Source organism: Myotis yumanensis, unplaced genomic scaffold, assembly GCF_028538775.1.
Source record: "Myotis yumanensis isolate MYYU_CA2020_CCGP unplaced genomic scaffold, mMyoYum1.0.hap1 SCAF_7, whole genome shotgun sequence".
NCBI lineage: Eukaryota > Metazoa > Chordata > Mammalia > Chiroptera > Vespertilionidae > Myotis > Myotis yumanensis.
In genome coordinates, this window is record NW_027223758.1 from 52,703,688 (window position 1) to 52,728,165 (window position 24,478).

Consider the following 24,478-nt stretch of genomic DNA (forward strand, 5'->3'; position numbering starts at 1 on the left):
ATTGTGCTGTGAAATATTTTCAGGGTAGTTTTGCTTTTGTGGCTGCTCATTATTATTATTAAATATATACAGTAAGTCACTGTGGGTCTTAACAAGGTTAGTGATAGCAGCAAAGGGGAAAGAAAAGTTGTGAAAACAGTGATAGAGCTTCAAAGAGAAATAATTGCAAAGTATGATAGAAGCTAATTTTCCAGAGTAATAGGAATAAGAAAGGTTAAAACAGGGAATCATTTAGGGGTCTGGAACAGATTAATTTAATTTACATTATTTCCAATGGGGAAAAAAAATGATTTGGTTTTGAACAAATTGCTTCTTGAACAGCCTTCCAGAACGAATTAAGTTTGAGAACCGAGGGTCCACTGTATACGTATAAGAATAAAACTTAACAAGGGACAATGAACATTTGTCGAAACTTTGCTTAAAATACCAAAGAGGTGAAGTGCCATGGAGGCGGCCTGCTCCTGTCAACATCAGCGAGGAGGAGGTGGAACTGTTTCCAAATGAACATCCCGGGAGGCAGCCCCAGGGCCACAGGTTAGACGCTGCCAGCAGGCGGCACTCCCAGCCAGAGGGGCACTCCCAGCCAGAGGGTGGGGGAAGCCAGCTGGGGCCACAGCTGGGACGAAGGGAGGGACAGCACAGCTTACCTCTGTGCTCCTGCGCAGGGCCGCTGGCCCCCCAGCTCTGGCAGAGTGTGGCCAAGTCCTTTGGAATGTAGGTCTTAAAGATATTGAGGATGTCTAGACGCTTCTCATGGCCCTCGGGCGCCAGCTCCTGCTTGACGGCCTGCGGGGTGGGCTGGGCCTGCGGGGCTGTGTTCCCTCTGGAGCCCTGGCTGGCCTTGGAGGGGGGCTCTCGGGGAGGTAGAGCGGGGCCCCCGTCGTCTTTCATCTGCAGCTGACCCTGAGGCTGAGGGCTCAATTTGGCTTTCGGTGGGTCCGGGGCACTGTGCTTATTTGGGGGGCCCAGGCCGGCCCCCACCGGGGCGATGACATACTTGTCCCCCAGCCTGCTGGTGGCCGGGGGCTGGGAGCCCACCCGGGCAATGACAGTGGGTGTGGGGGTGGCACTTCTGCTGAAGCCACCGCCCGCCGCAGGCCCGGGTCTGGGGCCAGCCTCCTGCTTCGGCCTGGGCGGAGGCGGCTGGGCCAGGGCACTGTGCTGCTCTGGGCCATGGCCCGGTTTGGTCTGCCGAGGCCCCTCGGAACCAGCTGCCCAGAGAGCGCAGGGGCCCCCCAGATGGCCCTCCCGGCTCTTAGGCATGCCGGTGGCCTTTGGGGTCCCACCCAGGGGCAAGGAGCTGCCTTTGGGCCCTGGCGCGCCACCCGGCACCTGGGTGCGCGTGAATCTAGCGATGGGCAGAGGCTGGCAGTCTTTGCCCCCAAGGGCGGGCGGGGGGCCAGTGCGTCCGCTCCGGACGAGGAAAACCAAGTTGTTTCTGATGCTCTTGTAGCCGTTGGGCTGCGTCCACTGGGGGGCCATGGAGCTGCAGCTGACGCGGTGCCAGATCCGCTTGTGCATCCACAGCACCTCGGGGTAGTAGGTCTTGTGGCTGCAGTAGGGACACGGGTACACGGCCAGCGCCGCCTGCAGCGAGGAGGCCAGCTCCTTGTGGCTGGGATCGTCCCGGGTCGACCTCTCGCTCAGGTCCAGCGGGATCAGGTCTGGGGCTGGCGCCCTCCTGCCCCCAGAATGCTCCTTATTGTGCAGATCACAGGGCTTCTCTTTGGGGTGGCCAGCCGGGCTCTCCGAGGATAGCTGCAGGGCCGCGCCTTCTGGAAAAGTCTGACCTGCATTCGAAGGGAAGTCTACTGCGTCCCTAAAGCCGCGGACCTCTTGCTTGGGGTGGCACGCAGGCATCTTCAAGTCCACAGAAAACCGAGGCAGCTCCGGTCTCCTGGCGGTCTCCCTGCTGCGGTCCTCACGTGCGGACACAGGGGCTGCCGTTTCCACGCGGGGCCTGCCGGGGTCCTGTCCTGGCAGGGTGCGTCCAAGGCTGTGACTCTGGCCTCCATTGGAGAGCAGGAGCTGAGCCACGTCTTCGGAAAAGCGGCGGCTGTGTGGCTTTGCCCCTGAGGATCAAATGTAAAACGTGAAGTTACCATTTCTCATCAGAACAGAACAAGGTACAGAAGCACAACCAGGCGCTGGGTGCGGAGAGAGTGCCCGGCTGGAATCAGAGTGCTCCAGAGTCTGGCTGGCTCCCCACCGCACTCTGCCAGGAGCCAAGGAGCTGGCCACCACCAAGGGCAACGTGACGTTTGGGGCGGGGCGTCTTTTTTTCAATTGATTTAAATGATTTGGGCGACTGTAGAGGAAAATAAAACAGCTGGATATTTAGTTACCTGTAACAACAGAGTCACTAGTTAACAGGGTGACTAGTTCATCAAACACCAGGAAATGCACTTTCTTACACACAGACTTCCCAGGCTCTCCAAACTGGGGCTACTGGGGGACTGCAGGATCACCCCCAGCCAGCTGTGTTAAGGTAAGAAAACTCAGAGAGGCCAATATGCAATCCATGGCCACGCTGCACAGCCGGAAAACAGCTCAGTCTGCCCAAGGGGCCCTGGCTGCCTCCGAAACCAATACAGAACAACCTGGCCCGATCCCAAAAGGGTCCCTAGAACTCTCTCCTTTATGGTCTGACGTTCAAGTCCAAAACCTCAACACCAAAACTCTCCTGCACAGGCATGAAGGAAAGGGGCGAGTCAAGCCACTCACCCCCACCCTTCTGGGGAGACACCCGCACACGTCCCCAGCTCTCTGCACCTGGAGGGTCCTGCCTGGGCGCACGAGGACCGCCTGCCTCTGCGCGAGGACTTGGTGTGACCCACCTCGTCTCTCCCCAGGTGGATGCTACATACTGTGAGATCATGGCTGAGCGTGGCTGGTCTGGCCTCAATGCTGAAGTTTTACAATTTCTGCAACATCGGACTTGACGATGACCAAGCAGATTTAACGGGACTTAAGAAAAATCCCGTCTTAAGTTTGCACTGGTGCCCTGGGTTTATTTAACTCTGGGAGTCAACATTTAGAAGGTGTAAGAAATGTTTCTGGGTCCCTTAAACCTCCATTCTTCCTCCCTGGGAAGAATGTCATCTCGTTGCTGCCAATGGGACGGGGGTGGGTTAAGATCAGGCGTTCTCTTGTGAGAAGCCCAGTACTGCCAGTTGTTACACAAGGTTGTTTTGGAGATTTTAACACTCTCTTGGAATGCAGGGGTCTGTTTACACAGAATGCTCTTTAAGTATCTGAGTATATTCTTGGAGTTGAGACGTGGGTACCCCACACTCTTCAGAAGGGATCCTCAGGAGAGCACCCTTCTCAGAGGCTGTGTCCTCGGAGCTGAGGCTCATTTCCAACCAGCAGGTAAGTAGTGAGCCACTCCAAGCAATTCAAAAGGATTATGTCCACGTAAAACATAGTGTTACCTGTATGTTGTCATCAGCAGAAACGGTGAGGAGCCAAGTCAAGGAGGGATGCTTTCTGCGGCTCCAAAAAGCTAACAGTAAAGTCAAGTGCGCTTGTCTGTCACAAGTGGTACCCATGACCACTCAGAAGGTGGGCAGCCCTGGCAAGCCCTACTGATAGAAGGGGCCTCCACCTGGAACTAAAGGGGGGACCATCCTGGCCTTGGATGAACTCAGGCTGCTGCTTGTTGTGTCAAATTCACTTTTAAATGTTCACAGAGCAGCGTCTGGGGCTGGGAAGCTGGTGTTTCCCATACGGAAGGACCAGGGACTCACGGGAGGGCTGTTGGTGGAGCCTCCAAACTGAGCGGTGAGGTCTGTGCCATCCGACAGTGCACTTCTGGGGAATCTGCAAAGCTCCTCCCAAGTCCCAAGCCCCAAGCATCATGCTCCCAAAAAGTATCATCAAACATCACAGGCGAACTCCCAGTGCCTCTGATGGAGACACAGAGTAAGAAACAGACAGCAAATAACAGACGTAACATACCAAGTCCCCCGTGAGGCTGGGCAGAGTGTTACCTAAGGAAACTGGTAACCCGAAGAAAGACTACTCCCCAGTGGCCAGCTAACTGCAGGGGGACAATCAGGAAAGGGGACTATGGATAATCCGAGATCAGAATGAGCGAGAGGGGAAGGCACGGGGTAGCTATGTGCTTCTTCATACCAGACTGCCCGCTTACCACTTCCAGGACCCTTTCTCATGGAGGTTCTCTGGTCAACAGGGCTGGTGAACTTGACCTCAATAGCGGACTCTGGTCAACTCAGAGAAGCACCCGAGGCCTGCCCCCTGCTCTCCCCTCACCCCCCACATCTGTGACCCAGCAGTCCCTAAGGCACTGGAATAAACCCGCAAGTGAGGGGCTGAGAAGGGCTGCGAAGGGCTGCCCTCGGCACCATCAGGTCCGGGCAGGCAGAGAGGAGTGCTGCCCTGCTGGCCCCCAGGGGACAGGATTCACAGGATTCAGGGCCTCTGCTCCAGGTTCTTCCATGCCATTTCCAGTTTTATTCACGGTCATTTCATCTGCAAGGTGGACTTCCCAAAGAACTCCATACCACCACTATCACCACCGAAAAGCAGGCCAGGCCCCCACCTACCAGCACAGAAGGGTCCCCTCCCTGCCGGACCCCAGCCCCCGCCGCTGTCCAGCCCTTCCTGCTGGTCACCAAGCTCCATGAACACACAGCTGCCTCAGAGGCGGCACGCAGCAAACATTTTATTAGATCACAAGGAAGACGGCTACGAGTTTGAGCCGTCTTCCTTGTGATCAGACAATGCACTTGATCTTCACCGGGAGGCTGAGTGACACCCTAAGAACAGAGGCTCAGGAAGCCCCGCAAATCACTGCGGGCACAGGGTGCCTTAGAGGACCTGCACTGCTGTCCGGGTGCTGAAGCAGGTGCCGAGCCCGCAGGAAGCATGTGTGTGTGTGACCCCATACACATGCATCACATACGTGCACATCACATGCACACTCGCACACACAGTCGTTTTTCCATGGCTGCTCTCTCTTTGGCCCAATAGTTTCTGTGATTCACAAACACCTTAAATTACTCCATTTCTTTCTAAATAGGATCTTCCTGGATGTGGTTTTAGCACTGACCAGACCCAATCCCAAGGCTGGGGGTGCCAGGCTCACCTTGCACACACATCTCACGCTGGAACCCCCACCAGCCCCAGAGGTTCGGGGGTGAGTTAGGGGCTTTCGATGTTTGGAACCCCTGAGGCGGCATCTACAATACACAAGCACAGTGCTGCCCCTGAGATACTGATAGGGTGATTACGGCACCTGGCAGGGGGGGAAAAATCACTCCCCTTTCAATTTTTATTAACTTTTTTTATTGTGATAAAGCATAAAGGAGGTGGCGGGGGACGGGGGGCTGGACCCAGTGACTCGGATTCTCCAGGGACTCACCTCCCAGGCTACCCGTGAGCACAGAGCCCCCAGGACTGCCCCCCCCTCCCCCGGGAACACCACCCAACTGGGGTCCTGCTCTGAGGATGCAGAGGGACGTGGGGACGTGAACAGCCAGGGAACCCAAGGAGACACAGCAAGACCTGCCCACACCCCCTCTACCACTGCCCAGTAAGCGCAGGTCAAACACGTGTCCTTTTCCTCCAGGCCCTTCATCGTGTAACAGAACATGGAGCCATGCAGCTGGCTGTGCACCACACCGAAGGGCAGGCTGGCACGCCCGCGTGAGAGGGCTACCTCCTTCCTGCACGTTTCACCACCGCACTGGGCACTTAAGTCGCACTGAATAGCAAGACAAGTAGCTTGCAGAAACTGTAACACAAGTCAGAACATATTTTGTAACTGACCTGCTGGGGCAGCAGATTAGATCAATTCCGTGTGTCTCGGTGTTCTGGTTTATAAACTAAGAATAGTTTCCAAGTATTTTATCCCAGGTTTGGGGGGGGGACCTAAGAGCAGTACAAAAGCCCCTCATCGTACAGTGTGATCCCATTTAATGAAAGGGTCCTTCAGGGGACCTTCTGACCATCTTGGGGACAAGACGGGACATGGCTGGATTGGGAACACCGAGGAGAACGGGGAGCTGAGCCAGGGCCCGCCCAGGCTGGAAGGGGAGGAAGGTCCCTGAAGGGTGCCTCAGGGTCTGTCCTCCCACAGCCCGCCATCATTTTTATCAGTGGCCTCGAGGAAAAACTGGGACTGGACGAGCTACTCAGACCCAGAACTGACACTCAGCTCAGAGGGACAGCCAAACCTTCACCAAAGATCAAAGTTTTCAACAGGGAACAAAGGCTCAAAACTAACAAGATAAGGGAGAACAGAAAGTACAGGAAGAGAAAGGTATGCATTAAAGCTATGCTTGAAAAAGACTCTAGGCCAGTGGTCTGCAAACTGCGGCTCGCGAGCCACATGCGGCTCTTTGGCCCCTTGAGTGTGGCCACGAAGTTTCAATTGCACTGTATGTGCGCGACTGCAGGTGGTATTTTGTGGAAGAGCCACACGCAGGGGCCGCAGTTTGCCGACCACTGCTCTAGGCTCCTAGGGGACCACAAGCTCAGAGGGAGCTGCCACAGCCCAGGGTTTTAGATGGAGCCAAAGCATCCTTAGCCACAGCCAGGGAAGCAAGGGCACCGATGAGCACACGCAGTCGGAAGAGCCCAGATGCAGCTGTGAGACACACACACTGCGGACAGGAGAGATGAGGGGCAGGATGTGTGGAACAGGTTGCCCCAGGGGTGGGGGGCACTTCTGGAAACCAAGTAATATGAAGAATGGCCTGGCCAGTGTGGCTCAGTGGTTGAGCACTGACCTATGAACCAAGAGGTCACAGTTCAATTCCCGGTCAGGGCACATGCCCGGGTTGTGGGCTTGATCCCCAATGTGGGACGTGCAGGAGGCAGCCGATTGATGATTATATCTCATTGATGTTTTTATCTCTTTCTCCCTCTCCCTTCCTCTCTGAAATCAATAAAGATATATTTTTAAAAATATGAAGAATGACTGCAGGGACTTGAACTATTCCTCTAGAAAGGGGGCTGGACTGCCATAAACGTTGCCTTTCACTCAGGACAGGAGGGAAAGATGGATAGGTGAGTGGGTGGACGGAAGAATAAATGAGTGGTTCCTGGAGGGCAGCACCTGGCTGCACACCAGAATCATCTGGAAAGAGCATGAACCATCAACGACAAGAAATTTCCAAGGTCGGTGCCTAGACCAAGAACCAGCCTTTGGGGGAGACGCCTGCTCACTCGACTTTTCTAAAAAACTTCTGGGCAATTCTACTTGTGGCCAAGACTGAGGGGTGCTGGGGTCGCTACAGGACAAATACTAGTAACTAGAGTCACCAAGATCGGGTTTCTGGCGAGGCTGCCAGGAGGAAGCACTGCGGCAGAGCCAGCGAGCCCTTGTCACCGAGCAGCACGGGGAAATGGGCATCAGCTCCCAGGAACAGGGCCGACCGTCCACATCGCTGCATGAGGTGGTCTCTGTCCCCCATCGCTATGGCCTGAGAACGAGCAGAGAAGTGACCCCACAACCCGGGGTTTCACATGACGCCTGCAATGCCGTCATTTCTCTCCTGTGCAATTTGCTATGCGTCAGTGGTGTTGCAGGTAGGCGAGAGGGATGGAAGGTGGAAACACTTTTTCTAAAAGTGCTTTGTCATCACTTCACTGTGAGGAGCCCTCTGCAGCTGCAGCAGTCACTGCGTGGCCGGGCGCGCAGGCTGCAGGCGGTTCCAGGTGGGAAGAGGCATTTGGGTAAGAAGAGCCTCATTCCTATTCCTCGCTTATCACGACCTCACTCCAGACAACCAGCCAGCGCACTTCAGTTTGTCTGTCGATTATTATATTGCTACAGTTGTTTGTCTCCTTTTTATCTATAATAACAAAAGCGTAATATGCTAATTAGACCAGACATCTTCCTGACAAAGCGGGGGCTGTGAGGGAAGCCTGGGTCCCAGGTGCCTGCTAGTGGCCAGAGGGAAGCCTGGTCCCAGGTGCCAGAGCGAAGCCGGTGCCGACAGCCGGGGGAAGGAAGGCCTACTCTTGCACGAATTTTGTGCATCGGGCCTCTAGTGTTTATTATACTTTTGTAGATTCCCAGCCTTTGGGTTAAAACATAAAAACTAAAAGCAGCACACCAAGCACACAACCACGAACCTTTATCTGACGGTGGGTCTTCCCGTCTCCAAACGCCCTCAGTAGGCCCTTTACGTTCACCCTGTGGTCACACAGCAGCTCTGTGTCCGCTGTTCACAGAAGTTCTGCAGAGACTGACTTCTCCTGCCCCAGGTTCCCCATCCCTTACCCGAGGTTGTAAACACACATGATGGATTCTGAGGTGAACTCGAGCCTCACCTCACGGGAGCTGGGCCTGCCACCATGACTCCAACACAATGACCGGGAAGGCCGGAGGAGACCCAGGCCTGGCCGCAGGGGAGGGCAGTATAGGGACAGGTGGTGAGTGTGGGGCCAAAGGTCAGTGTGCTGAACCCAAAGGGCAAACAGCGAGCCACCAGGGACTGTGTAAAACACGCGCTTTCCCCGCTCTCACTCTCAGCTGGGAGCACGCCACTCAACCCCCAAAACAATTCTATTCTGACCCAAAAAGTCAGCTGAGGGCTCAGATATGACCCCTCTGCACTGAGACCCACAGTGCAACAAAGGTGAGGTTCACCCTTTGTTCTCAGTCCCCAGGAGAATGAGGAGACAGGTCGGAAAGGGAAAGAGCACCATATAAGGACAGAGAGCTAGTTTCCAGGTGAGGTGCAAACAGTGTGGCAAAGTGGACTCAGCCAACAAGGCCCTGGGGTTGGCGACGATGACTCTTCACCCAGGAAGTGGCATCCGGGGGCTGGAAGGATGCTCCAGGTCATACATGGAAACGCTCTCCTGGGAGGCACTGAAGCAAGTTCCGAGCACAGAGGAAGCCTTGGAGGGAGAGGCGAGCAGGTGAGGAGGAGGCACCAGGAGAGTGCCGACCCTACATGGCATCACCAACACCAGGCTTCCTGCAGACTGAACTGCAGGAAACTTGGGGGAACTCGGGGGACACTGGCAAAGGGATGGTTCCCCTGGTCACGCTGCAGCAGATGGGGAGGGCCACCCGCCACCTCCTGCGGCCCACGTTTCAGAGACAGGCCCTCGCTGCTTCCCCTTCCTCCTGCCGCTGCCACTGACCCCGCTGGGCTGCAGGTGGAGTCGGAAGTGATGCTTCCCCCAGGCCCTCCTGACACAGGGCAGCTTCCATTAGCGGACTACTCTTTCCATTCACGTCCCCAGGGACCCTTCGCACTGATGACCCGAGTGACAGCTGGCTCAGGGCTCACAGCAAACCCACGTTCAGGTACTCGGTTCTCCAGCCAGAGGAACTGTAACTACTGGACATCTTCACGCCATTCCTACTCTCTGAGAAAGGTCCAGCAGATGAACTTCCTACTAAAAAACTCTCGTCATTAGCAGCTATGGGATTAAAGAGAAATTTGAGATGTCAGCAGTTCATTTTGGTAATTGTGAATTTCTAGCCACTCATGTCAAATATGTCCTGTTATCAAAGCTTGACATGACAGCGAGAACATTACCGCTTTAAGTAGTGTTTCTCTAAAAAGCCTTCCTTTGTAATTTTTCAGCTGTCTTAGAAGGGGGTGACTGGCAACCAAAAGATACAGGCCAGAATAAAGGTCTGATGTCTCGAGAGAAATGAGAACAATAGGCATCAAGATTTAGTTCAGCAGAAGTTTCGGCTTCGATATCCAGGTGACTTTTCCGTTAACTAACGTGATGTAAAAGCTTCCTGTGCAGGAGAAACACAGTCCACGCTGAACCACACCACCCGCCCAGGGCCGGCTGCATCTGGACGCTCTCCTCCTGGAACTAAAAGGAACCAGCCAAACTCAGTATCTGCCTTATTTACACAGAGGGCTGCCCCGGGAAGTGTGCTCCCCAGGGACCTAGGTTCAGGGGCTCCTGGTCCCGGGGGTTCCAGCAGACAAGGAAGTCTGAGGCTCCCGGACCAGGCCCCACTGCCACCAAAGTGAAACTAGCAGCAGGGTCAGCAAAGGACAGCTTTGGTCTCCAGGGAGGATGAAAAAAAAAAATTGCTTCTCATAATCCAGTACCATAGTTCAGCTCTATGGTCAGAAAAATTCCTCTTAAAGGAGTGTGTTAAAGTTCCCTCACTTATGCATGCAATGGGAACCACAAAAATAATTCGGATCGAGTCTGAGCGATGAGGAAGCGAAGCTCCCTGGCTTAGGTGACGATACATACCATTCCATGCGCGACACAAGCAACGTGAACCACAGTAACAACAAAAGTCTAAGTCATAAAAAAAATGATGGGATCAGCACACTGTGAAAACTGAGTCATCCTACATTGAAATGCTTACACATGAGCGAGTATTGTGTCCCCCAAGTTGTTCCGGCTATTTCTTGTGTATAATAGAATACAGTATACAAGTTTCCATTTTAAGTCATTATCGTATTAACATCCCTTGCAAAGCTGTAACGTACTTACATTCATAGAAACCTTTATGAATATTTCATCACTGTGGAAGTCATATTTTGATTCCTCAAGAAAAAAGTTACAAATTAAATACTGAATTTCTAACTAAACAAAGTAACCTTGTTACACAAGGAAACCCAAAGTTTAAAATCCAGGAAAAACATTTTTCGGTGACTACAAAATCAACATTTTTAAAGGTTTAATCAAATACCCAGTTCTACTCACAGCTCTCAGTTACTGAACAGTAGTTCGCCCGCCATAAAACGCAGTCACATTCTAGAAGCCTAGAACTTACTAATTGCTTCCTCATTGACTGGACCATAAAACCACATCACCGGGGCTGTCGGGGTTGTTTTCCAACTCTAACCCAGGCTGAAGTGAAGGAACGCAAGTCTACTTTGAACTCGACTGTAACGTTTTATACACACTCCTTCACCCCCAAAATCTAATAGCAAACTGTAACTTGGCTGTTTGTGGGGGGAAAAAACAATGCAAAGACGTGTGAAAAAAAAAAGGAAATCACCCAGCAAAACTTTACAAACCATGCTTTGAAGAAGGAGCGGTTCCAGCTTGCACAGGTAAAGAGAGCAGTTGGACCTTAACAAGGAACCGTCCAAGTAAACTGCTGAGAGCAAGGTTCTCACAGCACTCGGAGATTTTAAATGTCAACAAGAAAGCGGACAGACAGGGAGGAGAAGGGCAGGGAAGAGGGGCACGCAGGCCGGTTTCACATCCTCCTCCTATCACACCGCTCCTGTGGACCGGGAGTCCTAATCACTCACGGAGCATTACCAAGAATGCTCTTAACTTAAACCGCCTGTGCTTTCTCCTTCACGAGAAGTGTTTTAAGAGACCAGGGGCCCAGAAAGACTTTGGAAGAGAAGTTAACACGGTAAGTCTCCAGCGTGACGACGATGAGTTCACACACAGCACAGCCAGCCATATGTGGTTTCAAAGTTTTTCTGCTTGCTTAATTATCCGAAAATACAAAACCCAAATTCTGTGCATGTACATGGAAATTATAATGATCCTTTAAAAAAAAAAAGATGATTTACTAGTTGAGTCTTCAGATTTAAAGTCAGGCACGTGTCTGACTTGCAGAACAAAGGCCATTTCACAAGGACGGGTCTGTGCTCAGTGTGAGGGCAGCAGGCCTACAGCCCAGCGGTGCTGGCGCCGGCGCCATGCTTGGCCTCGGCCGCTAGGTGGCGCCTGCGCCCAATGTATAACCCTCTCCTGCCTGGAGCTATGTGGGTGGTCCTGGATTCCAGAAAGGGGATGGAAGAGGCATCTACTTTTAAACAACAGGTATTTATTAGTGAAAGACAGGCACCAAGAACTTGCTTTACGACCCATTAATACAATCGTGCGTATTTCTTTTGAAACACAGCTTCAGGCCATGCATCATCAGAATGGCAGTTCATCAGAGAGTCTTATGTTCCTTCATCAATATTTTAAGAGGATTAAAACATGGAGAGCTTTAAATTAATGATATACACTGTACTGGAATTATTTGGCAAAAATCCATTTAGATAAAAATAACACATTCATATGCATTAGACTTTGGGGACCGGCATTATAGTACCTCCAAAGGTCCAAAGCTGCGAAAATTTATTCAATTTAGTATTCTAGTCACTGCCTGAAGGCATTTTAGTGACTTAGTAATAACTAACTTTAACATGTTTTCCAGTAGGTATTTTTACATTGACTTCAAAGTAGTTCCTCTCAAAGTTAAGACAGGTATGTTCCAGGGGTGTGGACACTGTGTCCAGTCTAGGAAGTCAGGCTCATTTAATGAAGAACATTGTCATGGGGAGACTCAAGTCTGTAGGTCTGAGCCCTAGTTCCAGGGCCACGTCTGATCCCAAGTCTAATATGGGAAATCACCTCATCCAGTTATGCCAGCTGGGGGAGCCCCTCATTCGATGAGTGAGGGCTGCCCCCGTGTGCCCGACACTCTGCTCAGCTCCAGCGATGCACATTACTAGCCCTCCCGGGGCTTCGAGGCAGAAAACCAGGAGTAATAGCTTAAGACTGTGTGTGAGGAGGAGGGAGGGAAAGGGAAGCCATTTCTATAGCTGGCTCTTCCCTCCAGTCTGCCTGGAGACAGACGACACGGACGGGGCACTTCACAGGGTGCACGAGACACGGCGTGTGAGGCGTGGGGTTTACATCCCTTCACAAACAGAACTTTGTCAAAACTGAGATTATTTTCACTCCTTGAGTATTTTCACGTGTGTCTTCTATCAAGCGGACGGATGTGCTAGCCACAGCCCTTCTGAGCACTCGCCAGAACTTGCTAACCCCATGCCCACAAAGTGAAAACTATTATTTAACAGCTAAATTAGATCAAAGGAGCCTCCCACCTTGCCTCATCCGACAGCCTCTCCCTCTGTCAGGGCTCCAGGTGGGGAGAGCATGGCCGGTTCCAGCCCAGCACCGAGGTGCCTGTGGGTTACAGAGCCGTCAGCAGAGCAGTGGCTGCGGGGCCTGTGAGCCAGGTTGGCCACCACATATCTGGCCAGTAATCTCTCCCACAAAAGGAGGCCAGGCACAGGTATGTTACAGCCTTTTATGGGTGTAAATGTATAAATGAGAATAAAATATGTAGATTTTCTGTCTCTCCAAAATGGTAAGTTCAAACTATTATAGAAATACTAAATCTCAAAAGTTCCACTTCATCAGAGACACTTAGTGGAAAGAACTGCTTTATATATTTTACTTAATAATTTAAGCAACTCTTCTCAAATTCCATCACTAAATGTTTCTGTAACCTCAGGCAGGCTGCCTAAGCCACATACTATGCTGAAAGAGGACTATAATTACAGTATTCTTTATTATATTCGAAAAAACAAACAAGCATATACCAGTATACATTCTCGTATGTGAATGTCTTCATCCCTTAGTTTTCTCTCTTTATCTAAAGAGACAATACATGTGTCCCCTTTGTTGTGGATCTTCAGTTTTGCCCCTAATTTGTAGCTCCCCTCCAATTTATGCAGTTTTTAAAGTCATGACAGAAAAATCACAAGCCCCAAGGCCACAATGCCATTCAGAGGCTCGGAGCATCTCTGGAAAGCCCCAGCTACTGACGTGGGTTTTCTCAATCACTGAGTCATAGTTCTATTTTGAGAAGGAGTTGCAAAATCTTATTTCTGTGATTGTTTTCCAGGAGGCCTTGGCTAAGCAGGAGCTCTGCATCTATGAATTAGAGGTTTGTAAAGCTATGTGAAGGGTTTTCCAACAAATCCTATTAGCCGGACTGAAAAGGAAGTGCCCTCAGCCCGGTCCCTCTGCCCCCTCTGGCCTGGCGTCCCTTCCCTGGCTGTCTAAGAAGGCCCTGCAGCTGGCTGGCCAGCCCGAAATAACTCAGGGCAGGAGCTATCTGGGGCAAAGGTGAGGACCACGGGGGCCAGGAAACAACGGGTCAACATGGCCGAGTCTGAAGAGTGACAGAGAAAACCAGCATTTCTGAGACTGACTGAGAGGCGATTCCTGGACAGCGAGGACAGCACAGGGCCTGCGCGTGCACCAGGGTGCGCGTGTGGACATGTACATGCAGGGGAGATGACGGCGGCCCTCCCAGGGGGCGGGGCGGCTCTCTGAGGACATATTTTGAGGGCACAGGACATCTCAGCCCCACCTTCTACTTGCTAAGGATGCCGTCATGTTTGATACTAATTAATTTATTCGCTCTTTAAATAAAACCTTTCAAGTCAGGGCAACGCCTCCTGCTGACTTCAGTGAGCAAAGCACACACCGCTGTTCTCACAGGGGGAGACGGGTGCTAATCAAATAACCAAGAACAAACGTGACCTCCCAGAGATGAAGGCAGCAGGGCCAGTGCCTACCAGAAGGTTCCGCCACTCTGCCTCACTCTGCCTGCTCCACCGTCCACGTCCAGGATACCTCCCCGTGACCTGTGTGATCTGAGCTCTGCCTGTGCCACCAGGTGAGGGGACAGTGCCTTCAGGGACAGGGGCCCGGCTCCTCCCGAGCACACTGAGGTCGCTAAGGCAACAAGCAAGATGCACAACTGCAGAACCGGAGGTGCCTGCAAAAGCTGCAGCTGCTGTTCCCTAAACTCAATTTCAAGAACAGCAACCACTTAGCGACTCTGACATCTTACACTGTCTTCTCTCCAACCAAAAAGACACCTGGATCAGGCTGCTGCGTCCCTGTCCCCCTTCGTTTCCCACACATGCTGGCAGCTCAGGACTGCACACAGGACTGAACAGCAGGTCTGCTGGCTGTGGTGGCCGAGTTGCACCACAGGGCGGAGAGTCGTAAACCACATCTGAAAACAGACTGTGCTGACAACGTCGGCGATCCACGCTGCTGAGTCATCCTTCCACCACCTGGACATCACGGCCACGCTCACTGGCCATGCCAACCTGCGGCATCTCATCCCCCTCACTGTCCAAGTCTGCCTGTCTGTCCTGATGCTTCTCTCCTCACACACACAGACACGTGTGCACATGTGTGCACACACAGTCCCACATGTGCTATCTCAATGCAGTCACACACAGGAAGTCGCATGGCTGCACACCCGTTTGAACACACTCACGCACACAGACACTTTCCCACAAGAGAGCCACAGGGTTTAGACAGGGAGGACCATGGGATCAGTAGCGTCCAGCCAGAAAATTACACACATGACCCAGAGTCCTGAGAACTCGCTCACTCTCCCACAGCCAATTTCAAAGTCCAGAATGTCAACCAAAGGAATACACCGTCCTTTAGAAGGAGAAAATTTGTGTGTGCGTGTGTGTGTGTTAAGGCTATTTTTAAAAGCTGAGGGCATCCGTCCATACCCTTAAAAGTGACAAATCTTACAGGCCAGCATGTGCTGAGCAGCACACACACACGGGTTCCATCTTTCCCTGTATTCAGACTTCTATGGACTGTATGATTATATAACACACACACCAAATCTACATGTAGCTGCAAAAATGAAATGGTTATTATTTTTAGAATCTGGGAAAAACTGTATTAGTCACACGCAATAGTCACCGTGACTTCCACACCACAGCTCCGCTGTGAGGACACAGGCAGAGGACGAGCAGCTCTCTGCAAGCGCCAAGGGCTCCTGCTCGGCCACGTCTGGCACACCACACCCTGCGAGCTCCTGCCCAGCGTCCCAGACCCCACACAGAGCCCAGCCCCGGGCAGGAATCACACAGGTCCGCTCGGTAGAGGATCGGGTCACCAGGGCGAAGACTGACCTCTAACAAGGCAAAGCGGAGGGAGAATACGAAGGCATGTGTGATGCAGTACATCTACAGGAGCCCAGGTATCCACATGCTGGCCACTTAACCCTGATGCAATACACCTAGCCACGCCCACTACATGTCCATTTCCCACCACCCAGAGCCCCTTTCTGCACCATCACCCTAGACGAGCGGTCGCCAACCTTTCAAACCTCACGGACCACCAGAGGTCCACGGACCACTGGTTGGCGACCACTGCCCTAGACAGCAGCCAGTAGGCTTCATCATCGAGGGACTACAGCGTGAGATGGCCAAGGTCAGGGGAAGTGGAGGTCCATCCGTCCGTCTGGTCCATGAGGCAGGCCCCCCAGCTCCAGGCCCCTGTGGTTTCGGAAGCTGGGTCCGGGACCCAAGCTCTCAGGAACCTGCCGCTGGGGAAGGAACCGTGTGCCGGGCCCTCCGCCGCCCAGGGAAGAGCGTTCCCACAGAGCTCACGGGAAACGACATCTGTCATTTCACCTGCAGAGAACCGTGGGGACAGCACCAGGAGTGTGAGTAACACGTCCTGGGGGGAGTTCACTTCAGAGCTCCTGCCTCCGCTCAGTCCCCACACTCCGCTCCCAGGCGGGCGCGGAAGGAAGGCTGACCCTTCACAAGGCGCTTCCTCGAAAGTTCGCACCCACCCCACCGAAGAGGAGCGGCTTCACACAGTCACTTCGGTTCCAACATCCAATGAGCTCTGTTTGCAAATGAGTCCAGATCCTGGCAGCCACTGTCCTCAGTCACTGGGAAGGAAACGGGCGAACTCACAGGAACAGCCTCGAATGGCCCGTCCTTCCTCACAAAATGCACGCTGTTCTGAAGACACGGCCAGAGGCCAGCCTGCACATGGAACCACTAAATCTCACTGGAGGGAGGGAAGACTCAGAAAAGAGCAACGGTCACTTAGGAACGAAACCTCCGCGCAGCAGGCTTTCTATAAAGTGATGAAAGCTTCAGAGCCGGGACAGGGCGCTCCTGGAGGAGCCTGTCCCACAGGAAGCAGGGTCGTTTTTGCATCCCACTCAAGCCCTGTCACACTCCGGCCACTGGCTCTCCCTTACAGAAGCTGCTCACGCTCCCCAAATCCATCTCCATGTCACAACGTGTCCTCGGGCACAGCCGACGGGGGAATGTGGAACGTGCTTTATCCAATGTCAAAAGCCATGAGTTTTCCCATTAATAACCCCAATAGAAGGTCCACAAGTTATCCACACTTGCTGCTTTGGGCTTTTTGGCTTATACTCAGCTAGTTGGTCCAGTTTCAAACCCTAAAACTTGATCCAAGCCCAAAGGCCAGGTCAGGGCATTGTAGGTTCAAGAAACAGACACCAGCCGTTCTCACAATACTCACCACTCGGACTTCACCTGCAGCGTTTGAGTAGTAAATGGAAGGTTATCTTTCGTGAGTACAACCGCACACCTGAACCTCCACAATCACAGGGACCAAGGTTTAAAGCCGGGGTCCTCAAACTACGGCCCACGGGCCACATGCAAATACAAATATTGTATTTGTTCCCGTTTTGTTTTTTCACTTCAAAATAAGATATGTGCAGTGTGCATAGGAATTTGTTCGTAGCTTTTTTTTAAAACTATAGTCCGGCCCTCCAACGGTCTGAGGGACAGTGAACTGGCCCCTGTTTAAAAAGTTTGAGGACCCCTGGTTTAAAGTCTCAGCTGAAGTATAACTCTGAGTCTTGAGTTTGGCAATATATATATATTTAAATACTGCCTCCCTCCTGGGTTGGTTCTAGATCAGTGATGGAGAACCTTTTGAGCTCGGCGTGTCAGCATTTTGAAAAACCCTAACTTAACTCTGGTGCCGTGTCACATATAGAAATTGTTTGATATTTGCCACCATAGTAAAACAAAGATTTATATTTTTGATATTTATTTTATATATTTAAATGCCATTTAACAAAGAAAAATCAACCAAAAAAATGAGTTCGCGTGTCACCTCTGACACGCGTGTCATAGGTTCGCCATCACTGTTCTAGATAAAAGAACACATACTCCCTCATTTTTCCACTCTCTGCCTCCAAATTAAAGGGGGAGAGCAGCTTTCATCCCAAATTACAGCTGTTGTTAATAATCAAACCAGGAGGAAAGAAAGGCAGCTATATCAAGCTGTTCTCATGCTTGGCAGACGTGGCCCGAAAGACCTCCATAAATAACGGAGAATACGGGGTCAGGCCGATCCAGGACACAGAAATAAACAGACTCCACCATCTCCTCAGCGCGCAGCCGTTGAAGGCTGCCATGGAGCTCCAAGATGGGACTTGGCCGCGCTCTCTGGGAGCTGCTTTGAACTCGCGGGCTTCCACTCATAACAACTACTGACGGCTCATCCGGTCCCTGGTCCCTGACTTCAAAGGGCAGGCTCTCGGCCCAGCCAGGCGGAGACTGGGACCCAACCCAGCCTCAACTGTTCACTCTCTGTGCCTCCTGGCACTCCTGGCATTTAATTAACCCAGGAAAACGTGGAAACCGAAGCCCGAAGGACGACTCCGGGAACCTGGAGAAACTTTCAAAAATCTGAAAACACTTCTGCCTTGACCGGATTTGAAAACATGCATGACATTCTGTCCTGATCAGGGTATTTGCAAGCAGAGCATCAATTTCTGGAACACTTGCTTTGTTAAAATATGCAAATAGGTGCCCGATCCAAGGACCATTTTTTACTACCTTACCCTATCACATGAAGTAATCCTCCATAAAAACCTGCCTTAGAATTTACATCTGCTAAAGCTTTGCTACTTAAAGCCAAGAAGTAATAAAACTAGAAAGGATTTTTTTTTCCCTTCCTTTTTGGATGTAATTAATTATATGAACATGGGAGCTTTCAATTAGAGAAAATACTGCATCAAAGATTTTATTATTCCTAATACCAGAAATACATAGTTCCTTTTATGGAATTACTGCTGGGTGAGGTTCTGCATAAGTTTTGGAAATTTCTAACTTTATTTATATCATCTCAACCTCTGAAGAGAGTGATATTTAAATAGTCCAAGGAGGGCTTACCTATTAAATGTGAACTCCCATAGTTTTGCTAGTTACCAAGTGGCAAAGGTTCCTCAGCCTAGTGGTCGAATACAACTGCACCCTTTTAGAATCAAAGGATGAGCAGTTTGTTGGTGAAATAAATGTGTCAGTAGATAACAGTATTTTTAAACTGCTCTTTCCCAATGCTGTAGGAGTCCCCCACATACTGTATCGCTGCTGGGGACAACGTCTCTCACTAGAAGTCACCCAGATCACTACCTGACATTCACTGGCCTAAGATATTTTTTAAAAACAGGATAAAAAAGACTGTTTCTTGGATTATCCTTACATGTGACAAAAGAAGGGTAGAAACCAAATCTTCTAGCAATAACTTCATTTAATGTAATTAACCTCCCTCTCCCCTTTGGGAACCTATAATGCAGTGAGTGCTAAGCTACAAGAAAAAGAACCATCACTGTAAAACGCAGGTCGCACATTTCCAAGGATGCTTACTAGCCTTGACTGACGGGAATTGGCCCCAAACGACAGGGGAGCAACAAGACTTGTCAGAAAGTACCTTGGCAGAGGTGGCTCGCCTCCAAACCACTTCCAGGTGAAGCTGGGACCTTCAACTGACGAACCAAGACCACATCTCCAAGTGACCCCAAGGTGCAGAACCTGTTCCAATTACAGACCAATCCATGCCAGCGAACTTGAGATCTCATTGCATGTTGTCAGGCTGGGGGAGTGGGAGGAGCCACTGTTTTTATGACTTTTCTGTCTGCGTGGTGGAATCCACGACTAATACGTCAGTAATTCTTCAACAGTTCAAGCACGGGACAAAGATTCCCAAGAGAACAGTGATTTGCCATGGATTTTTTTCACACATATTTGCTTAGCAGTTTTTTAAACCAAAACTACATAAGGATAGGCCATCCAGAGGCAAAATCAATTTAGAACCAGAAAAAATGGGGCCACTGATTTCCTCAGACTGCTGGGGGAGGGGGCTGGGCAGAACAAGTCCTAGAAAACCTCAGCCACAGATAGAGGATGTAACACTGAGATCACAAAACCTGTCTCTATGTCTGGGCAGCCCATATGTCAAGTATGATTCCTGGGACTTTTTTGCATTTGGATTAAGGGGAGAGGTCTATGCATGTGACATAATTTCAGTGGTTAGGACTGGAGTCTTTCATTCTCACCTTAACTCTTACCAGACTCGGGGGGGCGGGGGGGGGGGGCATTTGCTAATGTCCCAAATATCAGGGAGAAACTGTGGCCCCTCTGATACACCAGGGACACTGGCATCCACCACAGAACACCACCAACATAAGGGAGGCCAACAGCCTCCACTCAGAAACGCCACCCACAGAACTCCAAACAAGACAGAACTTTCCAAAGCAATCTCCTAGCACCTTGCATAGTTATTATGATACTAGAGGCCTGGTGCATCCATGCACCGGTGGGGTCCTTCGGCCTGGCCTGCGGGGATCGGGCCGAAACCAGCTCTCCAACATCCCCCAAGGGGTCCTGGATTGCAAGAGGGCACAGGCCAGGCCGAGGGACCCCACCAGTGCACAATCAGGGCCGGGGAGGGACCATGGAAGGGCTCCAGGGTGTATCCGGCCAGTCTCGCCCACTCCCAATTGGCCAGACCCCAGCAGCAAGCTAACCACCAGTCAAAGTGTCTGCCCCCTGGTGGTCAGTGCACATCATAGCAACTGGTCGAACGGTCAAACAGTCAGACACTTAGCATTAAACTTTTATTATATAGGATTATTGATTATATTCCCTATGCTGAACTTTACATCTCCATGACTATTCTGAAGCTAATCCTATATAATAAAAGGGAAATATGCAAATTGACCCTAACAGCAGAACAACCGGTCACTATGACATGCACTGACCACCAGGGGGCAGATGCTCAATGCAGGAGCTGCCCCCTGGTGGTCAGTGAGCTTCCACAGGGGGAGCGCCGCTCAGCCAGAAGTCAGCTCATGGCTGGCCAACGCAGCGATGGTGGCGGGAGCCTCTCCCGCCTCTGTGGAAGCCCTAAGGATGTCTAACTAAGCTGTTAGTCGGACATCCCCCAAGGGCTCCCGGGCTGCCAGAGGGATGTCTGACTGCCAGTTTAGGCCCAATCCCCCAGGGAGCAGGCCTAAGCCGGCAGGTGGACATCCCCTGAGGGGTCCCGGACTGCGAGAGGGCACATGCCAGGCTGAGGGACCTCCTGGAATGCACAAATTTTCCTGCACTGGGCCTCTAGTATAAAATAATACTGAATGTCAACTGTAGTTGGAAAGTAAAATATTAAAAAATAAAATCTGGCCAGAACCGGTTTGGCTCAGTGGATAGAGCGTCGGCCTTCGGACTCAAGAGTCCCGGGTTCGATTCCGGTCAGGGGCATGTACCTTGGTTGCGGGCACATCCCCAGTGGGGGGCGTGCAGGAGGCAGCTGATCAATGTTTCTCTCTCATTGATGTTTCTGGCTCTCTATCCCTCTCCCTTCCTCTCTGTAAGAAATCAATGGAATATATTTTAAAAAAAATAAAATAAAAAAATAAAAAAAATAAAAAATAAAATCTGTATCAGCTGAAATGATGGCATGTAGTTATTTTAAGCATCAAAGTTAACACAATAATTGTGTTCATTTACCAAGTTTAAGTTACTCATTAACACTTCCTAAAACATTTTGAAAAAGACAGGCCTTTCCTCTCCAGTGACTGTCATCTCTGTGTCCGGGAGGCCATCCCTATAGCATCATCCTCCAGGACCCACTTCAGAGACTGAAAGGAAACTTCAAGGTCAAGGTCCTCGGTGCTGTACAGAGCACTCAAATATCTCACACCACCCTGATACACTGTGTACAACTGTTAAAAAACGCTGAGTTATTTTTTAATCGAGCAACCAAACTAAAGGTAGTTTTTTATTCTTCTGAATCTTTTTCCACAGCACTGACCCTCAACAGAGTCTATATATGGACTTCAAGTTTTAGCAAATAAAACTAGAAAAAGAGAAACTCCACCAAAAGTTCCTCCTTTTCTTCCTCAGCTAATTGTTCTTGTAACGCTCACAGTGTGAGAGAACCAGAATCTCCTGTAAGCAGTAAACACACCAAGCATTGCTCAACAGGCTATAATCATCCAACCATAGACAGGCAACAAGACCAGACACTTCCACGTGCCTGAAGTGACATAAGCTTCCCGCAGAGGCCTAACTGTGGAGACACTTCCCTGAGAAAATATAGGATAGCCAGGTGATCTGAATTTTAGAAGCATGACAAATAATTTTGGGGGCATAAGTATGTCTCAAATATTACGAGACATACTTGTATTATTTATACACAAAGATATACGCACCCCTATGTTCATTGCAGCATTATTCACGGTGGCCAAGAGTAGTTGGGAACAGCCAAAGTGCCCAACGATAGAAGGCTAGATAAAGAAGATGTGGTACATATACACAATGGAGTACTACACGGCCATAAGAAAGGATGAAATAGCGTCATTTACAACAACATGGATGGACCTTGAGAACATTATGCGAAGTGAAATAGGTCAAGCAGAAAAAGCTAAGAACTATATGATTTAACTCATATGTGGAATATAAAACTGAAACTTATGAACACAAACAGCAGTATGGTGGTTGCCAGAGGGAGGGAGGGTGGGGGAAGAAAGGGGTCCTAATATGAGGTGACAGGAGATTTGACTTTGGGTGGTGGGCACATGGTCCTACATACAGATTCTGTAAATTAGTAATCCACACATGAAACCTATATGTTCATGCTGAGTAATATCACCCCAACAAAATTAAAAAATAAAATGTAAAAAATAAATTAATTAAGTAAATAAAAAATAAAAAAAGAAACAGGACTCATTGTTTACTCATTTGACAGGAATCCTGTACTGTTATTTACTAAATCAGGCAACTCTATAACTTGTTCTCAACTAAAATAAATGAATTATGTCAAACAAAGGAACTGAGAAGTGACAGGGCACAGGGCTGTGAGGATGACAATGGCAACTCCAGGTGACCCTTCCTGGTGCTCCTGGGTCCAGGGGCCTCGGTCTGAGATTCTGTCTCTGGCCTTGGGACAGACGGCAGGAAGGAAAAGACCAGGCCCTCATCTCCACTGCAGCCGTGCACAGCTAGCTCACAGGGGTGTGGCACAGCTCTGAAAACGACAAACATCTACAGCAATACACCCTCCTCCCCAAAGAGCAGATCTTTAAGTTCTAAGAGAAAGATCTTTAACTTTAGAAAAAAAAAAATCATGGAATTCTGACCCAGAATGGGAAAGGCAGTCCAGCCTGGGCGATCTTCTCTCTTCCTAACTTTCGAGCACATGCCCTTTCGTCACTGGGGCTCCTAAACAATCTCAGGAATCTGATTCTCGGTGGTGTGTGGGCTATCACCGTGGAAACTGCAGGCTCTTCCTCCTGGTGCAGCACAACCTGTGCAGAAGCTTCCAGTTCAGCCTCCAAAATTCCCAAGTCAGAACTCTGTGACGGAGTCCCTCACCCCGGCATTCAAGAACTTTGCAAGTCATCTTCAGATGACATATTTAACTGCATTTTGGGGATATTGCTGATCCTGCTCTGTCAGTCGAGAAGGTTTTAGGGGTTTGTGCCTTGTTTCCAATCTCCATAGCTCTGCTCTGCCCTACCAAACATCATCATTTCTTAAAAAAAAAAAAAAAAAAACAGTGCCCAGGAACATTTCTTAGAAATTTTCAATCTACCCCACCGCTAGTCTAATACCAAAATAGTCTGTATAAATCCTATCTCATGAATCATGCAGTAATCATTTCTTAACCAGTAATAATAATACAGGCGAGTTTTAAATCAAGGGAACCACAGTAACTAGACATCACGTTGGAAACCTGACCATCATTTAGGAATCAAACACGATGTTCTCCAACAGTCAGTCCAGTGAATGAATTGCTCCAATAATGCTAACCTTAGACTCGGTCGCTGGACTGGGTAACGATTAAGGAGGCACCATTCTCCAGCAGGTTTCCGATATGAGAGTCAGGCACTCAGGGAATTTTCTAGAGGATGGTCAAGGCATCGGAGGGTCCCGCTGAATTATTGTTTCAAATTATACATTTCAATAGCCAACTGCATTTTTAGATGAAAACAGTACTCCTAGTACATTTGGAATGCTGTTTGTTCACCGTGCTGAAAGTCATTATTCTGCAGTCAGAAGAAAGAACATGAGTAATACTCTGATCTGCACATTTTTACGGGAACATATTTGGCAGCTAGCAGTCAGCCCAAATGTCTTACTAATCTGTGAGAATACTTCCCTCAAATCAAAGGCTGCCTGTGTGAATACACCAGGATACTGGACACCACTGTGCTGACCATGCACACAGAATCTGGCAGCAGTGGAAGTCTGGCCTTTTAATTTTTAACCCAGAGAAGAATACACCTCTTGCCTTTTTACTGCTAGCAAAATCTGAATCTAAAACCACAATCACTTTTAACATGCAGAGCTTATGCAAATTGTATGCAAATACTGGCTCCAGTGATAGCCTACAGAGGTTTCATGAGAAAACTGGCCTCAGATTCTGTCCAGCACACAGGACATTAAGAACCAAAAAAGAAAATAACCCTAGACTTCCAAGTGAAAAATTTAAAACATGTGCCAGAGATGCATACACAACAAAAACACTCAGCTAATAAAACCTAAGTGCTTGAAGAGTCTAAACTTACTAAATAATTCAGTGCACCCCCTAGGAGCAAGCAGGCCAAGGTAGATGCAAATGAAACAGCAGCCCACTGAGCAGAGAGCCT

The 24,478-nt window shown here is 50.1% G+C and overlaps 1 protein-coding gene across 4 annotated transcripts in view; it reads right to left on the bottom strand.

Annotated features, from left to right (window-relative positions):
- Positions 1 to 24,478, bottom strand: part of ZNF516 (zinc finger protein 516) — an 82,548-nt gene that overhangs the window by 15,521 nt on the left and 42,549 nt on the right. For all 4 annotated transcript variants that reach the window (XR_011472170.1, XM_070420475.1, XM_070420477.1 and 1 more), the window contains exon 3: positions 648 to 2,072. Coding sequence is in view for 3 of the 4 variants with exons in the window: in XM_070420475.1 (XP_070276576.1) it covers positions 648 to 2,072 (1,425 nt within the window). In the remaining variant the exon portion in view is untranslated. The remainder of the gene's footprint in view (positions 1 to 647; positions 2,073 to 24,478) is intronic.